The sequence below is a fragment of the Hemicordylus capensis genome, chromosome 5 (assembly GCF_027244095.1).
Source record: "Hemicordylus capensis ecotype Gifberg chromosome 5, rHemCap1.1.pri, whole genome shotgun sequence".
NCBI classification, from domain to species: domain Eukaryota; kingdom Metazoa; phylum Chordata; class Lepidosauria; order Squamata; family Cordylidae; genus Hemicordylus; species Hemicordylus capensis.
In genome coordinates, this window is record NC_069661.1 from 235,291,853 (window position 1) to 235,308,014 (window position 16,162).

The 16,162-nt window shown below is 47.8% G+C and overlaps 1 protein-coding gene across 4 annotated transcripts in view; it reads right to left on the reverse strand.

Annotated features, from left to right (window-relative positions):
• The window catches only part of WASHC1 (WASH complex subunit 1), a 63,175-nt gene that overhangs the window by 29,762 nt on the left and 17,251 nt on the right, over window positions 1–16,162 (reverse strand). For 3 of the 4 annotated variants that reach the window (XM_053255286.1, XM_053255285.1, XM_053255287.1), the window contains exon 2: window positions 8,204–8,358. In XM_053255286.1, coding sequence (XP_053111261.1) covers window positions 8,204–8,358 — 155 coding nt within the window. Of the gene's footprint in view, window positions 1–8,203; window positions 8,359–9,976; window positions 10,103–16,162 lie in introns of those variants that run through there. The other variant, XM_053255288.1, reaches the window with a different exon arrangement.

The following is a 16,162-nucleotide window of genomic DNA, read 5'->3' on the forward strand; positions in this document are numbered from 1 at the left end:
TAAATGCTAAGTATTATTAGTTTTTTTGCAAGCAGGTTGGATGGAATTCCTCCAAAGCCTGACCTTTGTATAATATATGGGAAGGAACTACAGCCAGATTTGCTAAATATACCAGGCATTTAGAATCAAAGCATGCAAAGGCTAACTATACAAACCTTCTGTGCTTGGCATTTCCCAGCAACCATTTCCCAGTGCAGGAAGACTTGTGAGCCTAGAAATGTGATGCCATGCAGCTGAATTACGATAGGTTATGCGTACACTAGGGACCGAGCCACTTTATTAAAATGATTTTTTTTTAAAGGAAGTACTGAAGACGCTAACAAGAACACAGAACTTAACTCCAGAAGGAAAAAAACATCCACATTAGAGCTGCTGTAATAGCAGCATTGTGTACTAAACGGAATACACAAGCAAGTTGGAAATCATTGTGCAGTTAGTGCTGAGTGAGCTAGTCTTATGTACCAAAAGGCTCAATCCTTAGAGCAAAGAGGTCACCGCCTAACTCAAGGTGGGTGACACCAGTGGTGGTGTCACCACCTACCTACCTACCCTCCTTCCCAGTTGCAGCACACTCAAAGCTGCAATTCCGCATCCATGAAGACTGCCCCAAGGATGCTGGAGAGCATCTCTCTTGCTGCACATCGCTTCCACTATTGGCTACAGGTGGAGATGGGGCTGTAGCCCAGGGGTAGAGCACTTGCTTTGCATGAAGGCGGTACCAGGTTCAATCCCTGGCATCTGCAGGAAGGGCTGGGATTTTCTGTCTCATAGCCTGGAGAGCCACAGACAGTCAGCGTAAACAATAAACTAGATGTCCCAATAATCTGGCTCGGCATAAGGCAGCTTCACACGCATGCGTATGTCATTTCCTGGGACATTGCTAAGCACGCAGAGAGGTGCTTTTCAGATTACAGGAGGCAAAAAGAGGGAAGCAGCAGAGCATGATGCATTGTGCTGGGAGGAGGGGAGAGAAAGAGCCATGTGAACGATAAAACATGAATCCTACCGACTGCCGAGTGGGGGAACAACTGACCCTGGCCCTATCCAACCCCAGGATAGCATCTCTCCAGTGACTATTGCTGATGTCTACTTTAGGTTTCTTTTAGAACGTGCAGCCTTAGGAGACAGGGAGCCATCTTATTTATTTAATTTTTCTATGTAAGCCACTTTGGAAACTTCTGTTGAAAAGCGGCATATAAGTAGTAGTAGTAGTGAAGGTAAAGTTGTGCCGTTGAGTCAGTGTGGACTCCTGGCGACCAGAGAGCCGTGTGGTTTTCTTTGGCAGTAGTGAGTCTCATTTCAAAGTGGGCCCTGGATCTGGAAAGGCTGGAAATAATACAAGAAACGTAAGGCCAGGGCTATCTTGCAGCCCAAGACCAAGGACAATATGACACCCCTCCCCGACCTGTGGAGGAGTGCACCACATTCTCAGAGGCCATGCTGCAGAGGCGGCATCAAGGGCACAGAAGCACACCCAGACGACGCCACTAGGCCAGGCAATGGCGGCAGGGGAGTTTCTAGCTTGAAATGGGGGGTTGGGTGGGAGGTGGGGGGCAGAGAGGAGAAGAAGGTGCTGTGCCCCAGTGGGGAGAGGAGGGGGAAGCGAATGGCATGCCCAGTGAGGTGAGGGAAGGCGGTGGCAGCTAGCAGCAGCAAGGCCTGTTGGGTGGTGTCTGTTGTGCCAGGCTGTGCTGTTTCACCCTGCCTCATGGAAGGGCCACCCCTGTACAGAGCCAAAGAAAAATTCCAGGAACACAAAGGACAAGCTGCGTGTGAGTGGAGCAGTGGGAGAAGCGAGCCACAGATGCAAGCATGCCAGCTACTAGAAACCCACCTGCGCAGTCATGTGCCAGGAGTCAACCCAGGCTGAATGCTGGGCATCTTGGGCCCATCGTCATGACTTGTGTCACCCTCCCCTCCTGTCCCTACTGGCTGCCTTGCAAGAATAGGCTCTGCACTGCATTGTGGGAGTTGTCCTCTTGTTCAACACACACAGTTCTGAAGCTCTCCTGAATTATTATGTTAATGCTGCCCTGGTGGCATTCAGAGTTCAGCTAATAATTGGCTTAAGCCAGAGTGTCAATACTAAACCACTTGTTTTTTCAAGTGTCGCTAAAATCCTCCTTCAGTTTCTTTCAGGAGCAAAGACGCCCACCTGCAAAATCCCAGGCTCTTCAAAATTCATGCTGTTTTGATTAAAGAGGAATTCTTGGCAAATGCGGACACGTCGTTGTAGTTGCAACACAAGTGGTTAACCATAGTCATGTTTTACATGCCAGTGCTAAACCACCTGTACTGCTAGAAAGCAGGGACAGCATTTAGAAGACCTCACCCTCCTGATCATATGGGAGAGTTCATGCATCTATTAATATCGGAAGCTGCCTTAAGCAGAGTCCATCTGGCCAAGGGTGGCCTAGTGGCCAAATGCTGAGACTGGGCCGGGAGTCTCAAGAGGTCCTTCTGCTCTTTCACAACCTGAAAGAGTTAAGCAGCCAAGGAGTGAACGTGGGACCTTGGCTGGAGAAGAGGGAAGAAGGAGCAGAAGATGGTCGATTGTACAGGGGAGAAGAGGAACCAGGGACTGACTGAATCTAGGAACTTCTTCAAGCACTGAGTTATGGCCCCTCTCAAGGCTGATTCTAGTAGAGTAGTCACACAAGTCTGCTGCAACAAGGAGTCTTGTAGAATATTAAAGGATCACACGTTTATTGTGGTGTGAGCTCTCATAAGCAAAAGCCTGCTTCATCAGGCATTTCCAGAATCAGAATTTTAGAGCTCGAAGGCACCTCTGAATGTCTTCTAGTCTAATCCCCTGCTTAGTGCAGGAGAGTTTCCAGAGAACCTGGACTAGGCCACTCACTGCAGCCTGTTGTGAACAAATCACAAATAGAGAGAGAGAGAGAAGCAAGCATGAGTTTGGGAACATTTGTTTAACTCAAGGATGCACAACACTCGGCCCTTCTGCAGATGCTGGACTACGACACCCATCACCCCCAGATTACTGGCTACTGTGGCTGGGGATGATGGGAGTCGTAGTCCAACAACAGCTGGAGGGTCAACATTGTGCAGCCCTGGTTTAACTGAGGTGCTGAATCCTGGGGTACAGGAGGCTCGGTTCCATACTGTTTCATACGGACTGAATTGAACTAGTATTGACAGCTATTGTGGAAATTCGTAAGGAGGAGCTGAACTATCCGCTCAATCGACCTCTGGCCTGCCAAGGTGATGGTTCACAGGCAGATATCAAGACCTCTACTGGCTATGGTTATCAATGCCTCATTTCAAGATTCTGGAGAGTCTTTATCAGTTGCCTAACCCTTGATGCAGACACCTGACCCAACTACTATCCTGTCTCCAACTTCCTGTCTTTCAACAGAATCCAGTTGCATCATCTGGACGCTATCCAAATTCTGAACGGTGCCCCTGCTCCTATGTATGACTTGGGCACATCGGTGGGCACAAATCAACATGCAAGCAGCCTTGTGTGTGCTCTGCACTAAAAAGGGAGCTGAAAAGTCTCACGGTTCTACATAATGCCTTCTGATGGTCATGGGGAGGTACAAGCAGCTATTCTGGAAGCTCCCAAACAATGGCATCTTATTCAAAAGCCTCCTCTGGCCTCTAAGTGTTCATCAAATGCTGTCAAGGATCTCTTTGCAACAATAAAGCCTAGAAATGTTCTTTTAAAAACACAAGCGGAGAATAGGATTGCCACATGTCCAGGATTGGCCTGGACAACCCAGGAATTGGACATCCTGTCCAGGGTGCAGTAGGAACATAGGAACATAGGAAACTGCCATATACTGAGTCAGACCATTGGTCTATCTAGCTCAGTATTGTCTTCACAGACTGGCAGTGGCTTCTCCAAGGTTGCAGACAGGAATCTCTCTCAGCCCTATCTTGGAGAAGCCAGGGAGGGAACTTGAAACCTTCTGCTCTTCCCAGAGAGGCTTCATCCCCTGAGGGGAATATCTTGCAGTGTTCACACATCAAGTCTCCCATTCAGATGCAACCAGGGCAGACCCTGCTTAGCTATGGGGACAAGTCATGCTTGCTACCACAAGACCAGCTCTCCTCCCGGAAGTGTTGCCGTAGATACAAAATATCCAGGAATTCTAGTGGGAAGGTTATTTTAACCAATTTTACCCATTTTGCTTCTCAAGGGGCACTGTAGCAGCTACATGGTGTTAATGATTAAAAGCCCATATTATTACCCTGCTGACCACCTAGGTTGGCTCTCTATAAATGGCACGTAAACCACTTCCCCTAATTTCTGGATAATCTCTAGAGTTGGCAAGGTTGGTAGTGGGTCTCTGGGTTGAGCTGTGAAGTACATGGACAGAGAGTACCCCCTTTACTCTAGTGGCTTGTTGGGGTCCTATTTCTCTCTAGCACACTCATTGCCTGATGCAGGACCTGCAGTTCTGTGAGGGCCCCTCTTATCCCACAGGAAGTATCTCTTGTGTGGAGCGGCAGGAAGAAATGCAAGGAGCAACAGGACTTAAGACACAACTGCCATTTATTGCTACCACAGGGAAGAACACCCCCCCCCTGCTAACTTGGCAAAGAGGCACCCTTTTAACGTGGCGATTCTCTTTATTTAGCAGGGGGAGAGTAACTGGCCCTATCCACCCCCAGCACAGTACTTCCAGTGACTGTTGCTGGTGTCTGTCTTATGTTTCTTTTTAGATTGTGAGCCCTTTGGGAACAGAGAGCCATCTTATTTGTTTGTTATTTCTCTGTGTAAACTGCCCTGAGCCATTTTTGGAAGGGTGGTATAGAAATTGAATCAATAAAATAATAATTAAAATAGTAATAGTAATAAGAAGAAGCAGCAGCAGCAGCATAGGAACATAGGAAACTGCCATATAGTGAGTCAGACCATTGGTCTATCTTGCTCAGTATTGTCTTCACAGACTGGCAGTGGCTTCTCCAAGGTTGCAGGCAGGAATCTCTCTCAGCCCTATCTTGGAGAAGCCAGGGAGGGAACTTGAAACCTTCTGCTCTTCCCAGAATGGCTTCATCCCCTGAGGGGAATATCTTGCAGTGCTCTCACATCAAGTCTCCCATTCAGATGCCACCAGGGCAGACCCTGCTTAGTTATGGGGACAAGTCATGCTTGCTACCACAAGACCAGCTCTCCTCTCCTAAACTGCAGCAGCTCTGCAGAAGCTCCACTCTGAGTTTCTGCTTCCAAAATGAGCACCTAACCCTCATATTGGAGTTATGCAAAGAACGCAAAAGGGAAGTGTGTGCAAAACATGCAAGCTCCGCTGTCGAGCACTCTTTCCAATCCCAGTCAAAGAAGTCGGGTTTTGAGATCTGCACATTTCCCCAGTTGATGGCTTTGTTCAGGAATTCTCTCCCACAAATGTGGCAGCTCTAGCTGAGAGCCTTGGGATGCTAGCTTCTTCAGATACTACCAGTCTGCAGTTTTCTATACTCAAGCAGAACTGAAGAGGACACGTGCGTGTGTGCATGCATGCATGCGCGCGCACGCACACACACACACACACACACACACCCCGTGCCCTGCATTATAGGCAGACCACAGGTATGGGAGAAAAAAATATCTCTTGCGTTACACATTTGTCTCAAAGTGCCTCTGCACTGGGCTGATATTAAGCCCAAAGTTCTTTGCTGCATGGAGGTCCTCCCATCCATAACCCCCACAAATTGTCTCTTCTAGGCTCAGAGCTGAATGCTTCCCCCGATAAGCCTGCACTTCCCTGGAAATAAGAGCTCTAGCCATCTTATCTGCAGGAAGCAGGAAGAAAAAGGTCATTCTCTGCTAAGTGGCGAGATACTCACCTTGAAAGCTTTCGCTTTGATTGGCACAGAACACCCAAGGTTGTGAAACTTTTAATCAGATGCCTGCATAATTACCAAATCATTATTAATTATGTCAGAGAACTCCGAGGAAAGGCAAAGCAAACAAAGGGCCTGATGGAGCCTCTTCTGTTGTTGGAAAGAATTAGTAATTACAAGCCACAAGTGCACTCAAGAGTGAGGGAGCAGCGCCACAGTTGGCGTTGCAGGGTGAGAGTGTGACAGGCATGCTAACACAGTGGGCCTTTCTCCTCTCAAAGGATGGGGGGGCTCTGCCACATACAGAAGTGAGAGAGAGATGCCTCCTGAACGCACTCAGCACGTGCGTTAAAGAGATGAGTCATTTCCAAAGGGGGATCAAACATGCCTTAGAGACCTGCCCCATCTTCCACCATCTACCCTAGGGCTGCACAACCACTGTTCCCTCTAAGAAGGATTTCCAGAGGTTGTTCACGACAACTCCCAGCATCCCCAGCTGCAATGGCCTTTGGCTGGAGATTATGGGAGTGGTAGTCAACCTCTGGGAATCCCTGTTCGAGGAAACACTGTGCACAACTAGGGCAAATGTCAGACTACAACTCCCATAATCCCTTGCTATTGGCCACTGTGACTGGGGATGATGGGATTTGTCATCAACAAACAGCTGGAGGGCCAAAGGTGTGCAGTCCTGATCTATCCGCTCTCCCTTCCCAACACCGTCCTCCATTCCAAACAGCGACAGCACACAGGAAGACAATCACTCCGGGAGATGCTCCTCAGTTCTGGAGGCCGCCCAAGTCTAAGCCTGGGTACTGTTTGAAGTAGTTGCAAGATAGCCTTTGGGTGGATATTTAATGGTGGGGTTTTTTCTAATGCCTTGCATATGAATACCAAAGCATCTACCCACCCATTCGCTTGCGCCTATGAGTCACAGTGGAGTTCAGCTCCTTTTAAGGAAAGAATAAAAAATGCGTCGTCAGGCAATCTTAACTGGTTAGAGGCTGAGGGGAGGAGAGCTGGTCTCGCTGTAGCGAGCATGAATTGTCCCCTATGCTAAGCAGGGTCTGCCCTGGTTTGCATTTGGATGGTTGACTACATGTGAGCATGGTAAGATATTCCCCTTAGGGGGCTGACGCCATGGCTGAGTGGTAGAGCATCGGCTTGCATGCAGAAGGTCCTCGGATCCATCCCTGGCACCTCCAGGTAGAGCTGGGGGGAAAACTCCTGCCTGAAGTGAGGATCCCTCAGAGGATGGGCTGGGATGTCGGGTAGAGCATCTAGGAACATAGGAAACATAGGAAACTGCCATATACTGAGTCAGACCATTGGTCCATCTAGCTCAGTATTGTCTTTACAGACTGGCAGCGGCTTCTCCAAGGTTGCAGGCAGGAATCTCTCTCAGCCCTATCTTGGAGAAGCCAGGGAGGGAACTTGGAACCTTCTGCTCTTCCCAGAGAGGCTTCATCCCCTGAGGGGAATATCTTGCAGTGCTCACACATCAAGTCTCCCATTCAGATGCAACCAGGGCAGACCCTGCTTAGCTATGGGGACAAGTCATGCTTGCTGCCACAAGACCAGCTCTCCTCTCCTGCCTGCTTGCATGCAGAAGGTTCCAAGTTCCCTCCCTGGCCTCTCCAAGAGAGGGCTGAGAGAGACTCCTGCCTGCAACTTTGGTGAATGTCTGGCAGTCAGTGCAAACACGAAGCGAGATGGACCCATGGTCTGACTCGGGATAAGGTAGCTTCCTATGAGGCTCATAGTGGGAGAGGCACTCTCCAAGGTATGTTGAACCCAGGCCCTAGAGGCATTGAAGGTTATACTAAAGTTTGGTTATCATGTTTTGATGGAGAATAGAAATGGCCTGGACTCCCACATACCGGAGATGTGTAGCAGGCTTTCCCAGCAGATGATCACTGGGAGGAGGGCACTGATCCTAGGGAATCATATTTTGAAGATGTGTCCAGGGGAGCAAGTGCCCAGTCCTTAATTTGTAAGGCAGGAACCCCACGCCTGGAGACAAAGGTATCTGGAATCCCTGTCACAGAGTAGAACTGTTATGCAGAAGAAGTCAGGGGTGCAGGGAGGAGGAGGAGGAGATTTGGGTCAATTCAGATTCCGGCTTGTGCCACCTCTTGACCTATGATGTGGCCAGAGACTGAGAAATAAGTGAGCCATTAAACAAATGCACCCCACCCCACCATGCAGATCTCCAATTCTCTGCTTCCCAGCTCCCAATACACCAAAACCAGGGCTGCACAACTTCGGCCTTCCGGCTGTTTGGGGACTACAACTCCCATCATCCCCAGACAAAGAAGCCAATAGCCAGGGATCATGGAGTTTGTAGTCCAACATTTGCAGGGGGGCTGAAGCAGTGCAGCCCTGTGCCAAGCCATACCTGTTGAAGATATCATTTGAGACTTTCTGCAGGTACTGAAGTGCATCTGCTATCTGGTGAATGGCTTCTTCTCGGCGGAGGTCTGGCTGGATGAGGGGAACCAAATAAGCCTGGCCTTCTAGGAAATACTTCTGGGTTGCAGTACCCATTTTTCCCTGCAGAGAAAAATCAACAGCTTATTCAGGTTTATTCAGGCCCGTGTCGATATCTTGATAGCAGGAACCTGCGTTTCTAATCTGACCCTCAACCGAATTGTTTTAAGCTCCCCATTTGTAAAGCAGGAGCAAGAAATCAAAACATACTGCAGAGGCACATGTTAAGTGGTGACATTCTTACATTTGTCAAGATGGTAGATATTGTCCCTCTCCATCCCAGCACTGAGTCGTTTCCAATTGTGTCGCGCACTTTTGGAACACAGAACCATCTTTTCATTTCTGTTATGCAAACTGCTTTGTGAACTTTGTTGTTGAAAAGCAGTATATAAACATTTCAATCAATCAATCGGTGGCAGCATCTAGACTTCTGCAGCTGAGGGTGCCTAAACACAACTCTTCAAGCCACCCTGACTGCTCAGGGTTGTTGCCAAATGACCATGATAAAAATGCGGTGTGCTGACAACACGAGGAGGTTAAGCAACTTTAAGCTCACAAATGTCATTATTGTTTACAAGCTCAGTTGATTTTGTTCATCCTTCTGCCCTTGGCATCCATCTATTTATTTACAGGTAGATCCCACTCTTCTTCCAAGGAGTCCAAAGTGGTGAACAGAGTTATGTTTATCCTCACCAATCCTGTGAGGAAGATTAGAGGTAAGTGACTGGCACAGAGTCACCCAGTGAGCATAGGGTCCTGAATTTGGGTCTTCCCAGTCACAGCCCAACACTCTAACCACTACATCACACTGGCTCTCAATGTCTCCATTGTTGCTAGCAGCACACTAGTCCTCATGACCATACAGTATACTTGTCTGCAGGCCAGCTGGAGGATTTGAGGATCCTCTGGCAAGAGAAGCACCATCAAGGACTGGAGTGGGGGGGCACACAGGCCCTCATTTCCCACTGGGTGCCCAAGAGGCGCAGCAGCAGGACTGTGAGCAGCCTTGGGGCCCAGACGTTTGCCAGCCCCTGCCAAACTCCAGTCTCACTTCTGGAAGGACATGCTCAGAAGTCAAAGTCAAGTCCATGTCTTATTAGAGATTAAGGCACAAGGGCAAAGTGACAGGAGAAGAGTTTGGGCTTCCTGACTAGCAACTGCCTTGCTTGCTGAATTACTTTTCATTTCCTCAGCAACTATGACACCACCTTCTTCTAGTGGTACCATCGCTCCCTTTGTTAAGAAATGCTAAAGAGAACATCAGACTCATTGGATCATAGGATCTGGCAGTTCCATCATCAAAATGAGTCAAGAGCATTAAGAAGGATCAATTCAAGGTGACACGCTGGTGCTCTGCAATGACAAGGAAGAGAAACAAAAAGGCAACCCTCGAAGTTACAAGGTTCAAAAACGAACATGAGAAGTTGTCAAAGAGGCTTTTATTTCCCTTGGTGACAGAAGTGAGCCAAGCACAGGCTAGGAGGCGGCCCATTGGAAGCGATCTACAACTCACTTTCCATTCTTCTGCTTAGCTGAGAGGACGGCTTCAGGTTATGGAATCTGAGCACTCTTGAAATGGCCACTTCCCTACCTCAAGAAAATAAGAGTTCTGCATGTGCCAGTCAAATCATGGTCACACAGTTTAAAAAAAAATTTTTTTAAAGGAAAGAGGAAAACTCACATAAATAAGAAACTGGGAGAAGGAGGACGGACTTCAGCTACTTGAAAAACACCTGGGATTTCCTGTCTATCGGGAGCAAGGAGTGGAAGTTAACCCTTTGTGAGCCGTGACCTCCTACTTCGAGGGAGAAACTGATAATCTACAGACAAGACTTGGTATGTGAGTTTTAGCTCAGCTAACAGTAGGGATGTGCCTGGAACAGGATTTGCATTCCGTTCTGAGCTTGGGATGGAATGCAGATGTCTGGAACATTCTGTTGGAACAGCTGGTCAAGCTAGTTGTCCTGATGGAACAAGCTCGGAACGTTTCGAGTGTTCTGAGAGCCATTTTGGAGGCCTGTTTTGCCCTTCCTGACTGGTTTTGGCATTGGCTTCCGACTGGCTTGCGCTCTCCTTGCTTCTTGGTTACCTTGTTATCATACAAATCAGCTTGATTTGTACGATAATAAGCCAACCAAGAAGCAAGGAGAGCGCAAGCCAGTCGGAAGCCAGTTCAGAATGGGGTCATTCCGCTCTGAGCTCGAAACAGGCCCTTCATTTGAAGGGTGATCTGCTTCAAGCTTGAAATACCTGAAATGGCCCGTTTCGAGACGGAACGTTTCAAGCTCAAAACACTGTGCACATCCCTAGCTAACAGAGAAGGCATAATGCCTGCACAGAATACCTAGAATTAATTTGTGACCCCAACACCTAAGTCCCATTCACAAGTTATGTTCAGCACTCATAAAAGGTGTACAGTGTACATGGGTACAGTTATCCACATGTTATGTTGAGCACAGGTGCAGCAGTATCCTTTCTATCTGCACCATGCATTTGAGAGGCCTGTATCCAGCTTCACTTTTTTAAATGAATGCAAATCCAGTCATTCACACAAACACAGGTACAAGCATACAGCAATCTGTACACACATAAAAGTCTGAATAGGGCTTTATTTGGTGCCTTTTCCAAAATAGGGGGAACACATAGAGAGATAGAGAAGAGCCAATGCCATGAAGCCTTTGGACAACCTCCTAGTGTGTAACTACAGTCAAGTTAGATGTCACTGAGAGAAATGCAAGCGATTCCACTTAACCCTGCCTCAGTTTCCCTTCTCTTCCTCTTCAGTGTGCCCTGTAATCCCTTTGGAGCAGGGACCTGTTGTGAAGCATCACATACATGATGGTGCTATATAAGGAACGCCACCACCAAAGGCACAAGCTGTCAGTACAGGAGCCCAGGGCAAGGAGATTGCATCATGAGTACGCTGCACAATACCTCCCCTGCATTTGAATCAAAGAAAGCCAAGCTATGCTAGCAATGAACCCAGGGGGCTGAAGCGCAAATCCCCACACCCAACCCTTGGCATTCATCTTTCACTGGCACTAGACCAGCTCTTAAAGTGAAAGCTCAATTCTTGTCAGGCACTAGACTCCTCCGAGAACGGGCCTGTAGCCCATGGTGGAGCACCTGCTTTGTATGCAGAAGGTTCCAGGTTCAGTCCCTGGCATCTCCAGATCGGGCTGGGAAAGAGGACTGCCTGGAACCCTGGAGGCTTTACAGACATGGATATTACTCTGAATCTCCTTCGGAAGAGAGTGTGTGTGTTGGCACACCAGCCAAACGTACCCCGAAGTCCTTTTGAGATCTTAGGACCCACTCCACACACAAACCGGACTTTGTCTTGCGAACTCTAGATTATCTCAGGGTATTTCTGGGTTTTTAAAATGCTGGTTTTAAGCTACTTTTTCAGAAAACACTGAAGATTAGACGTAGAATGATTAGCATGATAAGAGGGATACTCTCTTTAGCAGTGCAGATATAGCTCTTTAGAGAGGCCCCCCCCATTGGTTAGAAGGAGAACACAGAGGCACGGCATGTGAACTTGCATCAAAACAAAACCAGAGAGCAGAAGGGAGTGGCTGCTTCTTCAGCCCTCCTGCTATTTTTGGACTACAACTCCAAAATTCCTGACTACTGACCACTGTGGCTGGGGATGATGGGAGTTGTAATCCAACATCCACAGGCATGCCGAAGGTTGTGCAGGCCTGGTGTAGACTATACTAAGCTAGATAGACCAATAGGAACACAGGAAGCTGCCATATAATGAGCCAGACCATAGGTCTGTCTAGCTCAGTATTGTCTACACAGACTGGCAGCGGCTTCTCCAAGGTTGCAGGCAGGAATCTCTATCAGGCCCATCTTGGAGAAGTCAGGCAGGGAACTTGGAACCTTCTGTTCTTCCCAGAGCGGCTCCATCCAGAGGGGAATATCTTACATCAGGTCTCCCATTCATATGCAACCAGTAGCTAGGATTGGACTGAGAGAGAGCCAGGAAGGCTTGAATCTCATTTCAGCTACAAGCTAACTAGGTAGCCTCAGGCAACTTGGCTCCCAACCTCAGCCATTGCCACCCTGCAATAAAGAGATAACACAATTAGGTTGTTTTACAGGTAAGGATTACTGAGATAAAGGACTATGAATGCTTGACATTTATTTCACTATATAATTTAATAAAGTTCTAACCTGTTTCTTAGCAGACCTCTCAATAGGTTATAAAAATGCTAAACATTATTAGAACAAAGGGCAGTCACAGGCATATTAAATGCAGAAACTTTGTTTAAGGCAGCAAATAAAAAGAAAAAAAAAGGCGGGGGGGGGAGGTTTGGCTCCCCTCGGCACAGGAAGGGAGCAACCAATATTTATTGTAAGCACTTTCTGGGGGCAAATGGAAGATTTGAAAAGGGCAGGGGCAGAGAAAGCAGCCGGTTATTCTGGACAGTCTCTCTCAACACTCACCAAGTTTTGCTCCTCGCAACGCTTTAGGCAATTTAACATTAGCAAGTAATTCTTGAACGTGCAAACACTTTCAATGCGACTCTGATATTCTATCAAACCCTATTTGCATTGCTCTGTAGATGAGTGGCCCTGTTGTGTTTGGAAAAGCATTGTGCATTCTGCTCCAAAGGAGCAAAAATCAGATAGCCAAATCTTGGGAGTGCAGGAGAACGCTGATTACGCTTGAGGGTGGGAGGGAGGAGACAGACGTGTCAGTCCCAAGCCAAGCATCCTTCCATTTGCATTTCTTTAGAATAAGCAAAGAGGTGGCAGAAACCTGGTTAAGTCAAAACGATGGGGGGGGGAGGGAAAAAGGTGAAGTCTATTTATATCCTGCTTTAATTAAACTGTGTTCCACAGTGTTATTAAGCAGCAATCAAAGATGCAGATGGCACTGATTTGATTGGCAAGAGTTTCACGGCACTGAATAATAAGGTCTCTCCCCTATAAATAGACCTAATCATCATCTGATGGGTGGAAGGAAGTGATGCGGAGGTGAGGGGCGGGGGGGACCACACATAAGTAGAGGTGTAATTAGGCCCTCCGGCAGGCTGCACTTTAGGGTTGCTTTCATTACCTGGCACTTGTCTAAACACAGCTCCGGTGCACACAAGCCTGGATAAAGATCTTAAGAACTGAGCTCAACGTAATTCAAACAGCTTTTGCCTTCCCAAGGGGAACGCTCTCTGGCCGCCTTTGCTGTCAAGATATATTGTTCTACTGCAGCGGGAGAGGCCAGGTGGAGTTTGCCCCCCAAGATCTGGAGTGGACAAGAGCCCCAACAGGGAATGTCTCTCCAGCTGTGCCCTCCTCCTCGCCCAGTCTCGGGGTGAGCTAATTAAACAAGGCAGCCACCACTCCCCAGACACTCCAGAGAAGCTGGCAGAAGGGGCAAGCAGCTGGGCAGCATAATGAGAGCCGGCCACCGACTTTTCGCTTGAAAGAAAGCCACAAGCACCGGTCCATTTGTGGGACGCAAACAAGGAGGCCGATGTGGTGAGTGGAAAACAGAGGTTTGAACTTCCTGCTCCAACGGGGCGAAAATCGCAGGACAGATTCACAAGAACACAGCCGCAACGGAGCCTTTGTGTGACCCAACATGCCTGTTTCAGCCCTCTTCTTGAACATTTTTCAGTACGACGTGCTGCATGGGGGAATGGCGCAGAACACACTCTTTGCATGCAGAAGGTCCCAGGTTCAACCCCTAGCCTTTCCAGGTAGGCCAGGGAAAGACCCCTGCCTGAAGCCCAGGATAACCACAGCCAATTAGTATTGAATCAGATGGTTCCATGGCATGGGCGGCCCAAGGTATTGTGGTAACTGAGGTGAAGCACCAAATGCTGCCTTTCCCCATGCCCCTGGTGGGGGGCCAACCCCCTTTCAATACCAAAACCCTTACAAGTTTTGAAAGTGGCACGGGGGGGGGGAGGGAGCAGGGAAGGTTGCCAGCAGCCTCCTCTTCTCTGCTAGTGCTCCTTGCAAGTTTTTCAAGGAGTGTGAGGAGAGGTGCTCCTTGCAAGGCTTGCAAAGGTAAGATCAGTCCCAAACAACTGCTGAAACGGTGGCAGAGAAAGCATTGTGTCACCCAACCAGTGTTCTCTCTAATTTTTTTCATCTCTGTGCAGAATTAGTTTTGTTCTGGGCGGGAGTATCAAGGCAGTGTGCGTGCACCTGCACTCAGAGTGGGGCCTTCCTGATCCAACTCACAAAAAAACTTTTGGTGGTGTCCAATGTAAAACATTTTCTGGGATGCTTTTTGTATTGACTGAGGAAGGCTGGATTTATTTATTTATTTATTTATTTTGGTGGGAGGCCACCACAGATCAAGTCAGGGCACAACTACCACAAAAGTCTCCGCATTCCCTTCTCCTCTCCCTTGCTTTTCCATTCACTTATCTTCCCTATGCTACAAAGTCAAAGTGAAGTACACTCCTTTTCTCTCTGTGCACTGCCAGGAAGTCTGTAGAGCGCACATCTGTGTTCAAATTATGGGGAGGGCCACCATTTAGCTGCTATGTGGGCCCCCCAAGCTGTTTTTGGAAGCCATTATTTAGCTAGAATAGGAGGGAGAGTCAGAGGGTGCGGCTTGTGGATTTCATTAAAGGCCCTCCTACCTTCCGCACCGTAATTCAAGCACTGGGTGACATTTGGCAGAGGGAACTCTAGGCAGCCAAGACCATTGCACTCAGAATGCCAATTTTGTCTTTTAGACTTGGCACTGAAGATAGTATTTATGCTTCTTATTAATAACACAGCATACCTGGGGACTGAGGGTTGTTCACACACACACGACAAACTATGAAAAAGGGGGGGTGTCTTAAGAGCACCCCAGTGTTCCAGCCAGCAGGAAGTACCCTAACAGGAATGGCTGACAGGAGACATGGTAAGTCCTATTTCTTCAAGGCCAGCTTTCTGTTGCCCTGAAAATCAATAAACCAGACAATCAATGCAGGCTGGGCTGCTTTTTGGCAGAGATTATCTCAGGAAGGGGTCAGAGTGAAGGTTATTACGAGATGAAATTGCTTTCCAGAAATAAAAAAGAAAAAAACTTGCTTCAAACTCCTGCTCTCTAGCCACAAAATACAGCATTGCATTAAAGAGTCTCTTAACAGCTGTTCTCGGGAGAGGAGGCAGGTCAATTCTTGCCCACCATCTTCAGTTTCCTGGAAGCGTGTATTTTGTTCTTTAAAAACTAATCGGATTGGCTCCCGGTTACCCATTTCTTCCCAACTCCAACTTTCCCTTGAGCTAAGTTCTGCTAGGTGCGAGATCTAAGCCAGTTCGCTTGCACACCACAAGGCACATTTGAATGGTGGGACATAACAGAGCCAGGACTAGCTAATTCACCCTGCTCTTTCCCACATGTTGTATCTGGGAGGGGAGAGTAACCCTCTCCCAATTACAATGACTGTCCCCTGCTCCATACAAGTGAATGTAGAAATCTAAATTCACTTGAACTGAGCAGGCAGAGGAGTTGCATACTGGTTGCACCTTGTCAGCCAGGGCTGAATACAGCTAATTGTAGGCGAGGGAAGAGAGAGGTTGTCCAATTCTCATTACATTTTTGAAGTTTCAGAAAGTACATTAACTGAGCTGGGGAGTCCCCTGGTTAACCAAACCTCATTTCTGCCACAAGCTCACTAGATGAGCTTAGAAGAGCTGTTAACTGCACTATGGGGACGATAATAATAATTATTAATAATAATAATAGCAGCAGCAGCAGCAGCAGCCTACCAACAGGCTGGCTGTAAGGATTGCTGAGAACGTGTGAAGTACTTTGAACACTCCAAAATTGCTATTATTTCAAACATAATATGAACATACAGAGCTGCCTTATACTGAATCAGACCATTAGTTAGAGGAACATAGGAAG